Here is a 15,488-nt window from a genome sequence, read left to right as displayed (position 1 = left end):
ATTTTGGTATAATAGTAAATTGAAATTACTCCTCTTAGTATATGGGAGGTGGGGTGACATATTGTAATCGAACTAAAACATAATGTTCAACAGCAGGTGCAGATTTGCAATCGGGGTATGAAATTTAAAAGATGGCTGTCGTTGCCATGGAAACAGCTGAATACGATATGTTTTAAAAAGTCCCAAAATGGCCGCCATTGTCATGGAAACAGGGCGAAAGTTCAACATTGACCCTAGCATTTTCTAAAAGAGTATTGGATCAAACCCGGGGAAAGATTATGGACATGTGAACCTGCCATGTCACATATCCCTCTTTGAAAATTTGAATATGGTTACTGTAACCATGGAACCAGAAAAAAATCAAAAAATGCACTTAACTTTATCAATTTTTAAACAGTGTATAATGGCATGTGTAGATGCGCTGTTTGACTTTAAAATTTTCAGAAATATGCTCATACCCTGGCTTTTGTGGGAGGGAGGGGTGCGAAGGGGTGCAAAGATGCCATCCGTTCTTGTTGGTTATTACAAATCTAGTTGATTTTTTTTTGCTACTTTACCTAGATATCCTTAGAAACTAAAATCACATAAGTTCATGTTGTACCACAACTAATGTGGTTAGAATAAAAGATAATTTAGTTCCGTTCAAATTAAACGAGCATTCACTGAAAAAATAAACAGTTGAATTACCAGGAAATTTAAGATAAATTATAATTAGAATATCTATTAATCTAAAAGTCTCTCGTTTTAAATTCTTTACCAAATAAACTTACTAATACGGCTAGAAATAACATTGATAATAAGGTTCACTTAGTATGTACCAGTATGTTTTTATTTAAACACATGATGTTTCATCGTGAACAATCTTTATGATAGTTATCAAAGGTACCAGGATTATAAATTAGTACACCAGACGCTCGTTTCGTCTACATTACACTAATTAGTGACGCTCATATCAAACTATTCATAAAGCCAAACAAGTACAAAGTTGAAGAGCATTGAGGATAAAAAAATCCAAAACGTTGTGCCAAATACGGCTAAAGTAATATATGACTGGGATTAGAAAATCTTAGTTTTTCGAAAAAAATATAAAATTGACTATTCATAGTTTGTTTTGGAAGAAAATTTATTTCATGCAAGTCACGATGTCTTGTTTATACGAGGTTTGAGTTATGATGTTTAAAGAAATCGATTAATAGTTAAATTCTTGATGTAATACGTCTTCTGATTAACTGAAAGTTGTTTGTCTATCATCTCATAGACATAATTTTGAAATGTGACCGTAAGGCTGTTAACATTCTTTCATGAACATTACCTTAAAAACGGAAATTAGAATAAAGTTATAAGAAACAATTGCACTGTTTTCTGTCTATTTGAAATAATCACAAAAATGTAGTGCACATTTATCATTAAATTAAATCACAAAAATACTGACCTCTGAGGAAAAGTCACAAAGGAAGACCATTATCAAACGGCAAAATCAAAAGCCCAAACACATCAAACGAATGGATAACAACTGTCATGCTCCTGACATGGTACATGGATCATTTTCATAGAAAATAGTGGATATAACACTGTTCGCAAGTTATATTCAGTATGCATCAGATAGTTGATGTTATTTCTATATAGACAGAAACCATATAATTGTTACAATCATTCCCTACATGCTCTCTAGGAACTGACTTAAGACGACAATAATAATGGCGTTTCTTTGATATGTATAGTAGTTAATCCTGGTATCTATGATGGGTTTATTCATATCATATCTGTTTTTAAGTTTTGTCTTTTGTGGTTTACCTAATGTAAAAACAGGGAGTAGATGCCGAGAGAGCAATCACAATTAACAAATAGAATGTAAGCAGACATCACAAATTGCTTGAAATTAAACAGGGTATAAGGTGAGATTTAACAAGAAAAATGAATGGGTCTGTCACAGTCATGAATTTCGTACTTGATTTTCACATATGTTTCATGTTAGAAATCCTACCACATTTTCATAATTTCATATTTTTAATAACGTTGAAATGTATGAGCTAAAAAAGTAGAAAAGGTAAATACCAGTACATGTGTTTAAAACCACTATTGCAAGGTCATGTAGAAACATTCTTGACGGAAATGAATCGATTACTTCTTATCATGAACTAAGATAATTCCTCGAGATAAAACATAAGTAACAGGGTATGTTCCATTGTCAACTCCTATAACTTGATATACAGGTAATAAAATAATAATATATAATAAATACTTAGCAAGAGGCTGACCCTATCGACCAACTATGTCTCGTTCTCTTTGATTTAATGCGATTCCATCCGTTTTATGTGCTTGGTCGGATTTGCATTATCGTAATAGGTGTTCGCGGTTTGGTAAACAGTATGGATGCCTTAAACTAGTTCTGTGTTCACTTTTTGTACCCAGATGAATAAATACTACACACAAGTATTTGAAAAGTCTTTGTTTTGGAGTGCTGTAGATCCAACGTTTACACAGCTTTGGGTATATGTATATATTAAAGTATATATAACATTATAAAAATAAAACAGATTATGTGAAAATATGTTTTATTTATGGTAATTCTTTCTATATAAAACGTAAAATATCGATATAGCAGGTCTCAGTTGTTGACAAACTGCAGTTCATAGATGCCTAGGGACCCGGATGCAGAACCAATAGCCCACACTAAAACTTTTCCATTTGGTGATTGCGCTTGGTTGATAATCCTAGAAATTAAAGAATATTTATCAGTTTTGTTAATCAGAAGTCGATTTAGTTGCCAAGTTCTATATTGAATAAGTCAAAGTCTAGGCTTTTCTTCTGGGATCAAATTATTTAATTTTTAGATACTAGTACTAGTAACTAAAAAAGTGCATTTTTTCTGGATATTATTACAATTTTGAATCTATATCAACTATTTCAGGCGTATATCCTTTACCAAACAACAATGATATTAATTGTTTAGTTACCGAAGATACACATTCATTTACAAAGAAAATTCATATGATTAATCTGACCAAATTTGAAAATGAGAAGATATCGAGTTATTGAACACAGGGGTCAAATTTATTATGCGGAAAATTATGACAAAAGTCGGAACTTAATTTCGAAAATGAGAATTTAAAAGTATTTAAATATCTGCAAAAGCATTCAAAATGTTTGAGTTTTCAATTTTAAGTTCTAATATAGATTTTTTTCAATTATTTGTTAAAAATACGAGATTTGTAATAACAAAAATACCCAAATATAAAAACTACATTAAATGGACAAGTATTTACCTTGTTATGTGCGTATTAAATTTTTATTATGTATGGAAAAAAATTGCATTGTTGACTAGTATATTATTCAAATCCGTAATAGAAAAGAGAACATTTATAACTTGAATTTTTAAAAATATTTAGAGAAACATATAAAAAGAAGAAATATCTTTACTGGAACGAAGTGTTTCATTATACATTTTCAAAGATAATGGACACCATTGCCACTTATTGTGCAGTTGTTATTTGTGATCCTTTATGATTATTTGTTGATTACGTATTGTGTAGCTGAATAAAAATCAAGGTTCTGTAGATTAACAAACATACTTAACTTGTCGACCAAAACACACAAATTATTAACTAAGCCAACTACAAAGTGTTACTCTTTCTCAAAACACTTCCACATAAACTGAGACAATTGACTCGGAAGGGTAACTTTTTTTCATTTGTTTGTGTCATTAATACGCCATGTTCTACACTATACCTGTAAACTGATAATACTTGAATTAATTGCGTTGACTTGAAATACATCATTAGAAAAAATATTGATTGTATCAAAAGGTGAAAATGAATGTTAATTTATACCCGATATCTGTAATGACACTATCTCCAGTCTGGTTGGTTGTATACAGGGTATTCCAAGGTTGAGTTATTTGTCCTTCACGGTGCACACTTTCATGTCGTAAAGCAACATTTACATCACGATAAACATGAATGAGCCCTGTTTTTGTTCCAACAACTACCATAGGTGTAGTATCGTACATACCAACTGCTATAGCAGTAGGTTCTGGTCCCTGGAAAAGCAAAAGCTCATCAAACTGACTACTATATGTATTTATTGTAATTTCGTTTGATAAGAACGAGGAACTAAATGATTATTGAATATCCTACTTATTATTGATTATTTGTACATTGTCTAGGAGTACAAGAAAAAAAGTATATTGAAAAAAAGTCAAAACCACTTTAACTATTATATAGACTAGGGAACAACAAAAAATTTGCGAAAGAAAATTTACAGATCTAACATTGTTGGGTTACGAGTATAAATATATATATAAAACATAAAATAATTAAAACTACGTTATTTGATTACTTAAATCAACCTTTTTGTTTAAAAGCACCACAACTAACATGACCATCATATCTGAGATCTATTTGTTGCAGGGGAGAAAAGCCATCATTACTTACATGATCATCAGATCTTAGATCTATTTGTTGCAGTGGAGAGAAGCCACCATTACTTACATGATCATCAGATCTTAGATCTATTTGTTGAAGAGGAGAGAAGCCACCATTACTTGCTTCACCGTTGAAAGTTGACGCATAATTTTCAAATTCCTTTCTTTCAAGTTCATCTTCAGTGTCATACAATCGTGAAAAGGTTTGTGTCTGATGAACAGAAATACCCCGACCTCCGTAACCTTGAACAGTTTCTATAGAACCCAATGCAGATCTAGGTGCATCTGAGTATCGCACCTGCCATCGACCTGTAAATGATTTAAAATGTGTTTTTGAACAGGAGATTTCTGGTCTTCAAAACTATGTTATAAATATAATTTTACCCCTAAGTTTGTAAAGGGGTTTTAAAATCCTTAATTATGCATTAAATATTAACACATATTTTTTTTTTTAAATTTGAGAGTGCATCTATGTCTAGTTAAGGTTGTACCCAACACTTTCACTGAAATAAATTTGGCTCGTTTAATTTTCATAAAAAAATTCTTTGACCCTTTAACAAAAATATAAAACTTTGAACCAACCGTTATGTCAGAAAAATTACACTTGTTATATAGCAATTTGACAAACACCAATTTTGATCATTGAGAAGCTTAATATTCCTTTTGCAACACAACGTAATTAAAAAAAAACGTTTAGCTGAATTTATAGAGTTACCTCCCTGTAGTGTTAGGTACCACCTTAATTCATTTAATCAATCTTAAACATCACAAGCACATGGATTGAAAAAAAGTATATGCTATTTAAAAAAATCATAACTTGGTATAAAAAAAAATTGGTATCAAAACAGTATATTCTTTGCAACATGAGGTAGCACCACGCAATTCTTCTACGTTTTCTTTAAATGTAACGAACGGCTAAATAGTATATTTGCATGATTGCCAATGAATCAACACTTCACCAGGGACCAAAAAGCATAGAAGTTAACAACTCTAGGTCACCCGTACGGTCTCCAGTAATGACAAAATCCTAAATATAATTTACGTTTCACCTTCATTAAAGGAAAACTAATAGAGGAGCTAGAATGTCCTCGTGATCTGTTTCTCTTGTTCAACTAAATACCAAAACGAAATGACGGTTATACCATAGTTATATGGATTTCGATTTAACAAGTAACACATGGTCCATATATTGAAATAACCAAAATAACAATTTTTCAGTAATTTCACAGTTTTCTGTTTAAAAATCATGAGAGAACAAATTTAATATTGTGTGTAGTAGTATGAGATCTTAGATCATCTTACCAAGTCGTTGGTTATCACGAACTGCTGCTTTAAGGTCAGCCGTCCATGAAATATCTGATTCATCAAATTCGTCATCTAAAACAAAAGAAATTACATTTTGTTTCTATCCTATATTTTATTAGATGTCGATGGGGAGCTGTCGGTCAACGTGCCCTCATGTCGTGACATCTATTACGGATTAGCATTTGAAACAGTTATTGCATAACTATATAGTGCACATAGTGACTGGTTAACATAAAAGAGAATAGCTCCAGTATAGACTTGGTTTAAGGGTCTGTGCTCTATAGTTAAATATTAATATTCGTTATCATTTAGCCTTTAATTTCTCTGTAAAATGAAATACACATTTTATATTGAAAAACAAGGAACTATTGTTATTTTAATGTAACAATACATAGTTAACAATATACAGTTAATTAGTCATTTAGCACCATATTATTTATGGTGTTAAATGACTAATTAACTGGATATTTGTGACAGATTGTTATGGACATTTATCCTGCAATTGGGTGTTACAGATACAGCTCTACTGATATCGTTCTGCTGTATATGTATACTAATCAGATATCGCTTGAAAGCTTCGCCCACTGCCGGACTGAGTATTGTATGAACCTGCGTGACCTCAGAATGTGTTTTGCAGTCGCATTCCAATATATTGATTGCAAATTAACGATTTCTTTTATACGTTCAGTTTGTTTTCAAACATTTCTGTAGAGCAGTAAGAATCACACCAATTTTCTGATAACATACACACATGACCAGCAGTCTTATCACCGATGACAACTATCGATTTCAAAACTTGAATGTGTTTGATTGTGTAACAAAAACAACCATGTCAAGTTCAGCATTCATGTTTAGTGAATGTCGAGTCTGAAGCGTAGGACAACTCGTAAACTCCTGTTTCAAATTGGACAATGTTTGGTTATTTGTTTTTACTGTTGAAATTATTAATTATGCTAAAATAGATAATTATTCACCTTGAGCGATGTATTATTGTTGACCATTCGAGCTTCTTTTTGTTTACGAACCCGTCTTCAGCTTAATGTGTGATTACTATAACTAAACGGGCCTCAAGGGATTTCAAAACGAAAATAAATGCAAAACATGTGATTTTGTGTCTTTCAAAACACAAACAATATACAGAATTAATTGCAGGATATAGACAACAACTGTTTAGTGTCTTTAAATATCAGCTGTATTTGTACTCGGCTCGAAACAGGTGTAGTAGCTCGTTGAAAGCTTGCATACGATTTGTTTCCTAGCCTCGTACAAATACAGCTGATACCTAGACACTAAACAGTTATTGTCTATATATCTAGATATAAACTCATCACAGATACCAGGCAATATATATTATCCTGATTTAGAGAAATTTCTCGCAATTTGATTGGCTGATATTGTCCTAATAAATTTCAGTACAATTTTTTATTGCGTCTATAGGAATTATCTCCCTTATTTATTACGTCAATTGGGATTATCTCCCTTCTACCATTGACCTAATAATTTTTTGCTTCATAGTCCTAATATTTTAATATTTCACAGTTTTAGATTAAATATCTAAAATATATTTGGTTGATGTTGTCATTATATTGAATTTAAATATAATAATATGTAATATAACAAAATCAGGATAAATTCGTTACACAGTGTTCAATTGTCCTAATACGGAATTTATCGGGTCAATAAATTCTCGTATTAGGACAATTACACACTGTGTAACTAATATGGCAATAGTGCTTAATGCCACGTTCAGCGCTATATTGCTATTTCCTGGCGTTAAGTAATTGATGGAGAAATCCACTAAGCCCAGAGCAAGCAAACGACCTTCGGTAGGAAAACTGAAAATCCTTGTCAATTAAGATTCGAACTGACAATGTCAGTGTTGACTGGATGTAAAAAAAATATTAAAGGAATCAATGATATTTAACATATCAACATCTCAGCTAAAGAAGTGAAGAATTACTTTAGAGTGTCAATAGCCATCTTCACATAAGAGTTTTGGAATTAAATTTTATTTTCCTTTTTGTAAAATGTAATAGAACTTACTAACCTTCGGCAATTGTTCTTGCTCGCTTAGATTCGTCAAATTCATCGCCTTGGGCAGCAGTATATCGTTTGATCATTCCCTGTTCTGCGGTTAATATAACTTCCATACCACTGAAAGTAGCTATCTCAATATCAGTGGCTTGTCTCATGGAATAAACCGGAAAGTTAGACAATTTACCCCCTTAAACAAAGGAAGTTATAATATTGAAACATATGAAAAAAATACGCAGTAAATGTATTTACAGAATATTACCCTCTTAGAAATATTTTAATACAATGAAAGAGGGACAAAAGATACCAGAGGTACCGTCAAACTCATAAAATTGAAAATAAACTGACAACGACATGGCTAAAAATGAAAAGGACAAACAGACAAACAATAGTACACACGACACAACAAAGAAAACTAAAGCATAAACAAACAACTAGGTGTGATCTTAGGTGCTCCGGAAGGGTAAGCAGATCCTGCTGCACATGTGGCACTCGTCGTGTTGCTTATGAGATAACAAATCCGGTAAATAGTATAATTCGGTAGGTCACATTTATGAAAGGGAAGGGGATTGTAGTTACGACGTAAGGAACATATCCGATCATCAACTTCACCATTTGGAACTCTTAATTTAATAGCTTCCTTGTGAGCAACAACCCTATATCAAGAAAATCATGATATGAAATGCAAACACGGGATAACGTATCAATTGGGAGATATATACACCGTATGCAGATGCTGCTTGAATATTGCTACTTAGAAAAAAAAAGTTCGCAATTGGAAAGCTGAAATCATCTCTTTTGTCGTAAAGTTTTCTTTCAATCTACCTTCATTGTCAATTTCTAGATGTAAGTCAAGATATGAGGCCGACTTAACTGTATCTCTTTATATCTAGTTCAATGGTTCAACATAGTCACCACATGTTTTTAAAATCATTTAGTGAAAGAACATCATCTCTATAGCGGAAAGTCGAGTCAACACTTGGCATCATTGCAGACAATTTTCTATACAAACCATCCCTTGTAAATACAAGAACTTAGATCAGTTTACGTCATTTGTTAAGAGTACACGTCAAGCCAACACTATAAAAAGAACCCTAACAATATCAAAAAATGAAAATGATCCCGCCACTAAAAAAAACACACCAGAAAACAAACAACATCAACAATAATAATAAAAAACAACAATTTGTGTGTATGTCTCGGAGCTTGATGTTCTACTAACAATTTTAAATTTTAAAATTGAGAACGGAAATGGGGAATGTGTAAAAAACACAAACCATAGAAAAAACAACAACAGAAGGTCACCAACAGGTCTTCAATGTAGCGAGAAATTCTAGCACCCGGGTTTTACATCCTACGTAAATGGATAAGACAAAAGACAAAAGCTTTAATGTCCATAACACTATACCATACCTCCATGTTGGTCACTGCAATCGATACCATAATACTGCCAATTCTTCTCTCCAAGAGGAAATATTTCATTAACATTATAGGCGTTGATATCAATTCTTGCAACTGCATTATTTTCCTATTGAAAGAAATATACTTTTTGTATATATAGATAAACTCATCATAGATACCAGGACTAAATTAATTATATACGCCAGACGCGCGTTTCGTCTACACAAGACGCATGAGTGACGTTCGAATCCAAAAAAATTAAAAAGGCCAAATATAGTACGAAGTTGGAGATATAGACGAAGATAGAAGAAATTAAAAAATCTGAGATTATAAGAGCCTTCAAAAATACAGTCCTTCTAAAAATACAAAGATTTAAAAAAAAAAAAAGGAGGAATCAATTAAAAATAATGCATGTATGAAGGATTCTCCCATGGCGATATATATTTTGTGTTGGAAAAAAATGTTCATTTTAACTTGTTTGGAACATTCTATTTACATAAAGATGGTGCAGATCATCGGATAGGATAGAAAATATTTTCTGTGGGAATGAAGTTTACATATCCATAATCAAACTTTACCCATTTCTGGGGATAAAAGGTGTACACATATCTGGGAATCAGAAGTTCATACATCTCTGGAAATCAAAAAGTTTACACAATTCTGGAAATCGAAACTTCACACAATTCTTTGACTAAAAAAGTTTACACATCTCTTGGAATAAAAACAAGTATTGAACCCCTCTGTTTAAGACGTACAGATCATACACAGTAAAACATAAAGTGAAATAATATATAAAATTTTACTATCTAACAATACTTTTCATACTTACTGGAAGAGACACGTAAGCGAACCGTTGGTCTTTGCTAATGGTAACTTGTTCAGGTTCAAGGTCGTCAGACATTTTGTTTATTATACCAGCATTATGGTTTCCTCGATAAACCCATCTTACTCCTTTATTTTGGTATTCAGTTTCCCTAAGAGAAAATAATCAGCAATACAGAATTTTTTAACAACGACAAAAACTACGTAGAGAAATATACAAAAAACATCATCATAGATACCAGGACTTAATTTAGTATATACGCCAGACGCGCGTATCGTCTACAAAAGACTCATCAGTGACGCTCGAATCCAAAAAAATTAAAAAGGCCAAATAAAGTACGAAGTTGAAAAGCATTGAGAACCATAATTCCTAACACTCTTAAAAAGCATAAGTCTAGAGTAAGAACTACCATAAATTGCGTATAGTTATTCACGATTTCATTTTGGAACGGCCTATCTTTTGAAGTTGAATAGGACAATAGTTTTTAAGTTTTTATAGTTGATGGCTATTTTATAAAACAAAATTGTCAGTTAAAATCCATGAAACGATATAGACTTATATTTGCAAAAGTGGATACCATTTTAAATAGATGTCTGCTGTCAATATAAAGGTACTAAAACGAATATTTGCATGCATGTGTTTCCCCTTGGTTTTTTAACTCCTACATCAATACGTTTTTATTTTTTGGCAGCATGTAGCGGTTGTTGACGTCGAGAAATATGAATGGATGGAGATTTGGGAGAATATGTAGTGTTGTTTATACAATTAAATTAACGGTACCAATTTTCTTGCACCAGATGCGCATTTCGACAATACATGTCTCTTCAGTGATGCTCGTGGTAAAAAAATTTGAAAATCCAAAGCTTATATAAAAGATGAAGAGCTGTAATCAAAAATGTATATATAAGCAAAAGAATGATATCAATTATACTCACTTACGTGTTTGTACGAATTTGAACAGTTCAAATATTCAGATATAAGAATTCAGACTTATATAAGTATAAGCTTTATTGGTCTATTATTTAACTGTAGATAGTTTTAAGCCATACATGTGCTTTCTTCTGCATTTTTCTCTGATTGTTTTTCTTTTAGTAAAGAAAGACCAATCCTACATGTATTTTGATAAGGAACGTTTGAAAATCTTACGACTGACAAATTCATTAACATAAGAATGATGTTTTTAATATCTTTCCCGCGGTGTCATTCTTATTCTTTAGAAATTATCAAACAAGTATTCTACCTAATTTACAGTATCACAACAGAGTTCCTTTATTTCTATACAGGAAAAATAAAAATACCTGCCAGCTAAAAACAGGTCGAAACTGATAGTGACCACAGCTGGAGACCCAACGTCATTTCTAAGCATAATCGTTACGGTGCCTGGTGGATCAACAAAAGACTGAGCAATTTCATCTAAGTCACCACGACCTTCGTTAGCGATGATCAGCTTTTGGCAATCAGACGTAAAAGCCAGTCCTTTAGGATCAACTCCAACTGGAAAAAAATATTTCTTTTGAAACAGTTTGTAAGATTAATACTTTAATATTTAAAAACAAGAAAATATGGAACATTGAAACAGCGCAACAATGAAAAATAATATATACTCCCCTAATTACATAACATGTACTATGTGTTATAAGATTCCGTACTTTTAACAGGAAACAACAATCATGATACATCCGCACTTCTTTCATAGTATGACTTAGTATTTATAAAAATTCAGTATGATTAAGTATGCATTTTTTTCCAGGCATTTTATCCCACCAATTAAAAAGAAATGTGATAGATGGTAAGAAGGCAGTAATACAGAACCCTACAGAGGCACAAAAGTTAGTATTGAGATATAATGTTCACAGCCAATAATAGATGCAAAAAGTTCCAAAGCAAATCGCAAAATCAAAAGCTTAAAAAATGGATAACAACTATGAGCAATACAAAGTTTGCTTATTATTATTATATCTGCAGAAAAACAACAACAACATTTCTATTCATCTATTCGTCTTAACACAAACATAAGCCTATTTAATATATACAATTCAACATCAAATTAGTCCATACCTTGTTCTCTTCCAAAACTAACCAGCTGTACATTACCACGTTGAAAAGTTTTAAAGAGTGTCACGTGTCCTTCTTTAGTGGCTAACGATGATTCTAGGCTAACCGCAACCGTGTCACCACACACTGCAACATCATTTGCTCTTCCGTTGTCAATAGCATCAAACGAGTGAGTGTACAGGTTATTTGGGGCGGACGGATTAGAAATATCAATAACATGAAGAAGACGAGGTTGACTCACCCCTGATTGACTACCTGAAATCAAAATAGGTTACCTTGCATTCCTTCAGTTTGTTATTTCTGTATAAAGCTAAGAACAATATAAAAATGCATGTTTAAAATGATTAATTGTAAGAAAATGAACTTATTTGTTTGTTTCTATAACACGTGAGCAATAATTAGGACGTATTGAAAATAGATTGCTAAACTTATAGCAAATATATAGATCTGTATATTTTCACCGAATCATATATTTTTAGCTTTGCCTAAGAATTAATATCATTCCGTTCAATCGAGGCAGTCGCCAAATCACATTTAAAATGGCGTATTCGAACATACTTGTTTCCTAAAATTGCGTACGTCCACTTTTATTAAATGAAAAGTTGTTCCATTGGTATTCATACCGCATTTCTTTCTTCTTATAAGAAGTGAAAACAAAAACACACTCGTACATCTATGATGTATATGTTATACAAAATTTCTTACCAATCACATACATTATCCGTTCTTGTGAATCATAAGCAGCTTTGTGAGCAGCGTCTTTTAAAAATCCATAATTATTGTTGGTAGTATAAGGAAATTTAAAATAACTAAGTTTGTTCAACTGAAACTGTGAGTGCACAACTGATGTGAATAGAAGAAGTTGTACTAGGGTCTTCATTTTTCTGCAAAATATTTGAAACGATTTCATAAATCTCAGAATAATTAATTGAAAGTTTGGGCCCATTCAAGCTTACATTTGTAAATGAGGAAAACGTTTATTGTGTATTATGTTTAAACATAGAAGTCAAATAACATTAACATTTTATATGTCTGTCTTTCAAATGCACCACAAAACCTCTTTCTATAATGCTTATATCTATTATATCAATCAAGTGAATCTGCACTTTAGAGTGGGTATGGATATCTGACACCTTCATAACTGGTATTAAATATTCGATTTCTTTACCATTTACTGAATCATTCCGATGTAACACTCATCTAGAGATTCAACAAAAAGTCATTTTTTGTTTTTTTTAAAAAGGAATGCTTGAAGTAGATATGAATTGCCTAGGAAGGAACAAATCATACTTTATAAAAAAAACACAACTTCTAATGTCATCATAATTTTTTCTATGACATCACCAAGATTCTTGATTTTGTTTTTTTTTATTGGCATCATATTTGTGGACGTGCTTAACCATAATTCGATACAATATTAGATCCTATTTTAATTGTTTTCTTGCTGACTTGTTTTTTTGAATGCAAGAAATATGCTTCTCAAGAAACGAAAAGAAACCAGCGATTTCTTTAATTCAACTTTTGTCAACATAGATGACATCCTTTAACTGATACAACATAAACTAGTGAGTGGGGTATAGACATATGATAACTTGGATGTTCGTCCTACTTGGCTTTAGACTATGGGATTTACAAATGCGCATTCACATCATGTCAGAATTGAGAAGTCAAATCAGATGCTTTGTTTAGAGATAGTTTCACGCTATGGGCTTGTTAAAAAACCCTGCAACAATGGTGTGAAGGGTCTGTATGTTGCCTGTTGCAATGCAAAACTGTGTGTCTCTATCAAACATGTTCTCATTTTCAAGTGAGTCAAAATTTTCAACCTTTCATTAAAATCGACTGTATCTTGCATATATGTAATAATTGGGCCAAGACTTAAAAAATAAATCAATCAATCAACCTTTTAATAAACTTGTTAGTTCCCATTTTGGTGACTTCTGATCGCCTTTTCCACTTGAAATTGTATAATAGATACCAAAGACACATAAGGTTGAATATTCTACATATCTTGATTAACATAAAAACAATAACAATGTGGATTTGTTTACTTTTCTTGTCACGCTAAATTCTGAATTTGTCTCATTCCTGTTTTTTTACTTGTCACGAGCTACACGTCTTCTGTCACCTGTATCCTTATTGCACCGGGATGTTCAGCCGAAATTATAAATTGTGGTTTGTTTAAATATCTATCAATCAACACAAATTAACTGTTGTATATAATTCTGTAGAATAGACTACTATTTCAAATATGATATTAGGGCTTGAGAAGAGTACATAACACATATAAACAATATCATTTATAGCATTTACAGAACAATAATATTTTAATGTAGACAATATACCACCCTCCCCAAAGTATATTAATAAAATTCATGATATGTTAACATTGACCCAAGTACACTTATCAACTGTACGTAATAAAAAGAAGGTGTGATAAGTTGGTGCCTTATGGAGAAATATCTACAAAAAATGATAAAATAAACCCAACATATTTAATTATGAGGTATACCACAAATCTGTTTGATGTCATTAAATAGTTGTGCTTTATCCTATTTGAACGATCTTAATATTGGTCTATGCTATTTTTAGTTTTGATTATTATCACGGTTAATAAAGTTACAGCAATTCGTACTTTAAGCTCAATTATGTAAATACCTGGCCCTGTGAGAATTTACATATTATACAATGTTTGACGACCAATCATTTAACAATGAAATGTCATTAAGGGTCGACATGTGATTCTGGTGCATAATTAGTTATCAAAAGGTACCAGACGCGCGTTTCGTCTACATAGGACTCATCAGTGACGCTCATATCAAAATGTTTATAAAGCCAAACAAGTACAAAGTTGAAGAGCATATAGGATCCAAAAGGTGTGCCAATTACGGCTAAGGTAATCTATGCCTGGATAAGACATTAAACTGATATCAGATTTTTATACATTTATTCTATAAGCCTAGATTAATATTTATGATATTGTGTTTTCAACACGACTAACGTTTCCCAGAAACGTTTAGAATACTGGAAAAAGTACATAAATACTAAATATCGAGTGACAATGCTCATAATAGTATAAGTAGTAAATTTGTTTAACTTAAAAACTTACCAGACTACTTGTCTTTACTGATAGTCAATCCTTTGTGAAATCTATTCGTACATCTGTTCAAATTCCAAAGATTAATCTCCATTCAAGTTTATAATATAGCCACTTGCCATTTCGTATATGTAAGTGAAATTGTGGAGAGTGAAAAAAGTGGTTTAATAACATTTAGTCTAAAAGTAACACTATGGAGTCAAACATAGAATAAAAACGGATACTGTTTGCTCAAAAGCAACGAAAAGACGATTTTTACTGTTATGAAGGACGATCCAGATTTTTGTAAAGAATTAATCAGGGATGGACAATTTGTTTTATTATCTGAACTAAGCGATATATATATATAT

General features: G+C 31.8%; 1 protein-coding gene across 1 annotated transcript; it reads right to left on the bottom strand.

Annotated features, from left to right (window-relative positions):
• Positions 1–2,538: 2,538 nt before the first annotated feature.
• LOC134716313 (mesenchyme-specific cell surface glycoprotein-like) lies at positions 2,539–15,396 on the bottom strand. Its single transcript, XM_063579214.1, has 11 exons — positions 15,151–15,396; positions 12,747–12,925; positions 12,045–12,296; positions 11,285–11,480; positions 9,993–10,137; positions 9,176–9,290; positions 7,776–7,952; positions 5,726–5,800; positions 4,491–4,732; positions 3,831–4,039; positions 2,539–2,714 (listed from the first exon to the last, which is right to left on the bottom strand). Exons 2-11 carry the CDS (start codon positions 12,919–12,921, stop codon positions 2,609–2,611), a joined length of 1,692 nt encoding a protein of 563 aa, XP_063435284.1. The 5' UTR covers positions 12,922–12,925; positions 15,151–15,396; the 3' UTR covers positions 2,539–2,608.
• Positions 15,397–15,488: the final 92 nt, after the last annotated feature.

The sequence above is a fragment of the Mytilus trossulus genome, chromosome 4, assembly GCF_036588685.1.
Source record: "Mytilus trossulus isolate FHL-02 chromosome 4, PNRI_Mtr1.1.1.hap1, whole genome shotgun sequence".
Classification (NCBI taxonomy): domain Eukaryota; kingdom Metazoa; phylum Mollusca; class Bivalvia; order Mytilida; family Mytilidae; genus Mytilus; species Mytilus trossulus.
This window is presented reverse-complemented; position numbering and strand designations above follow the sequence as displayed.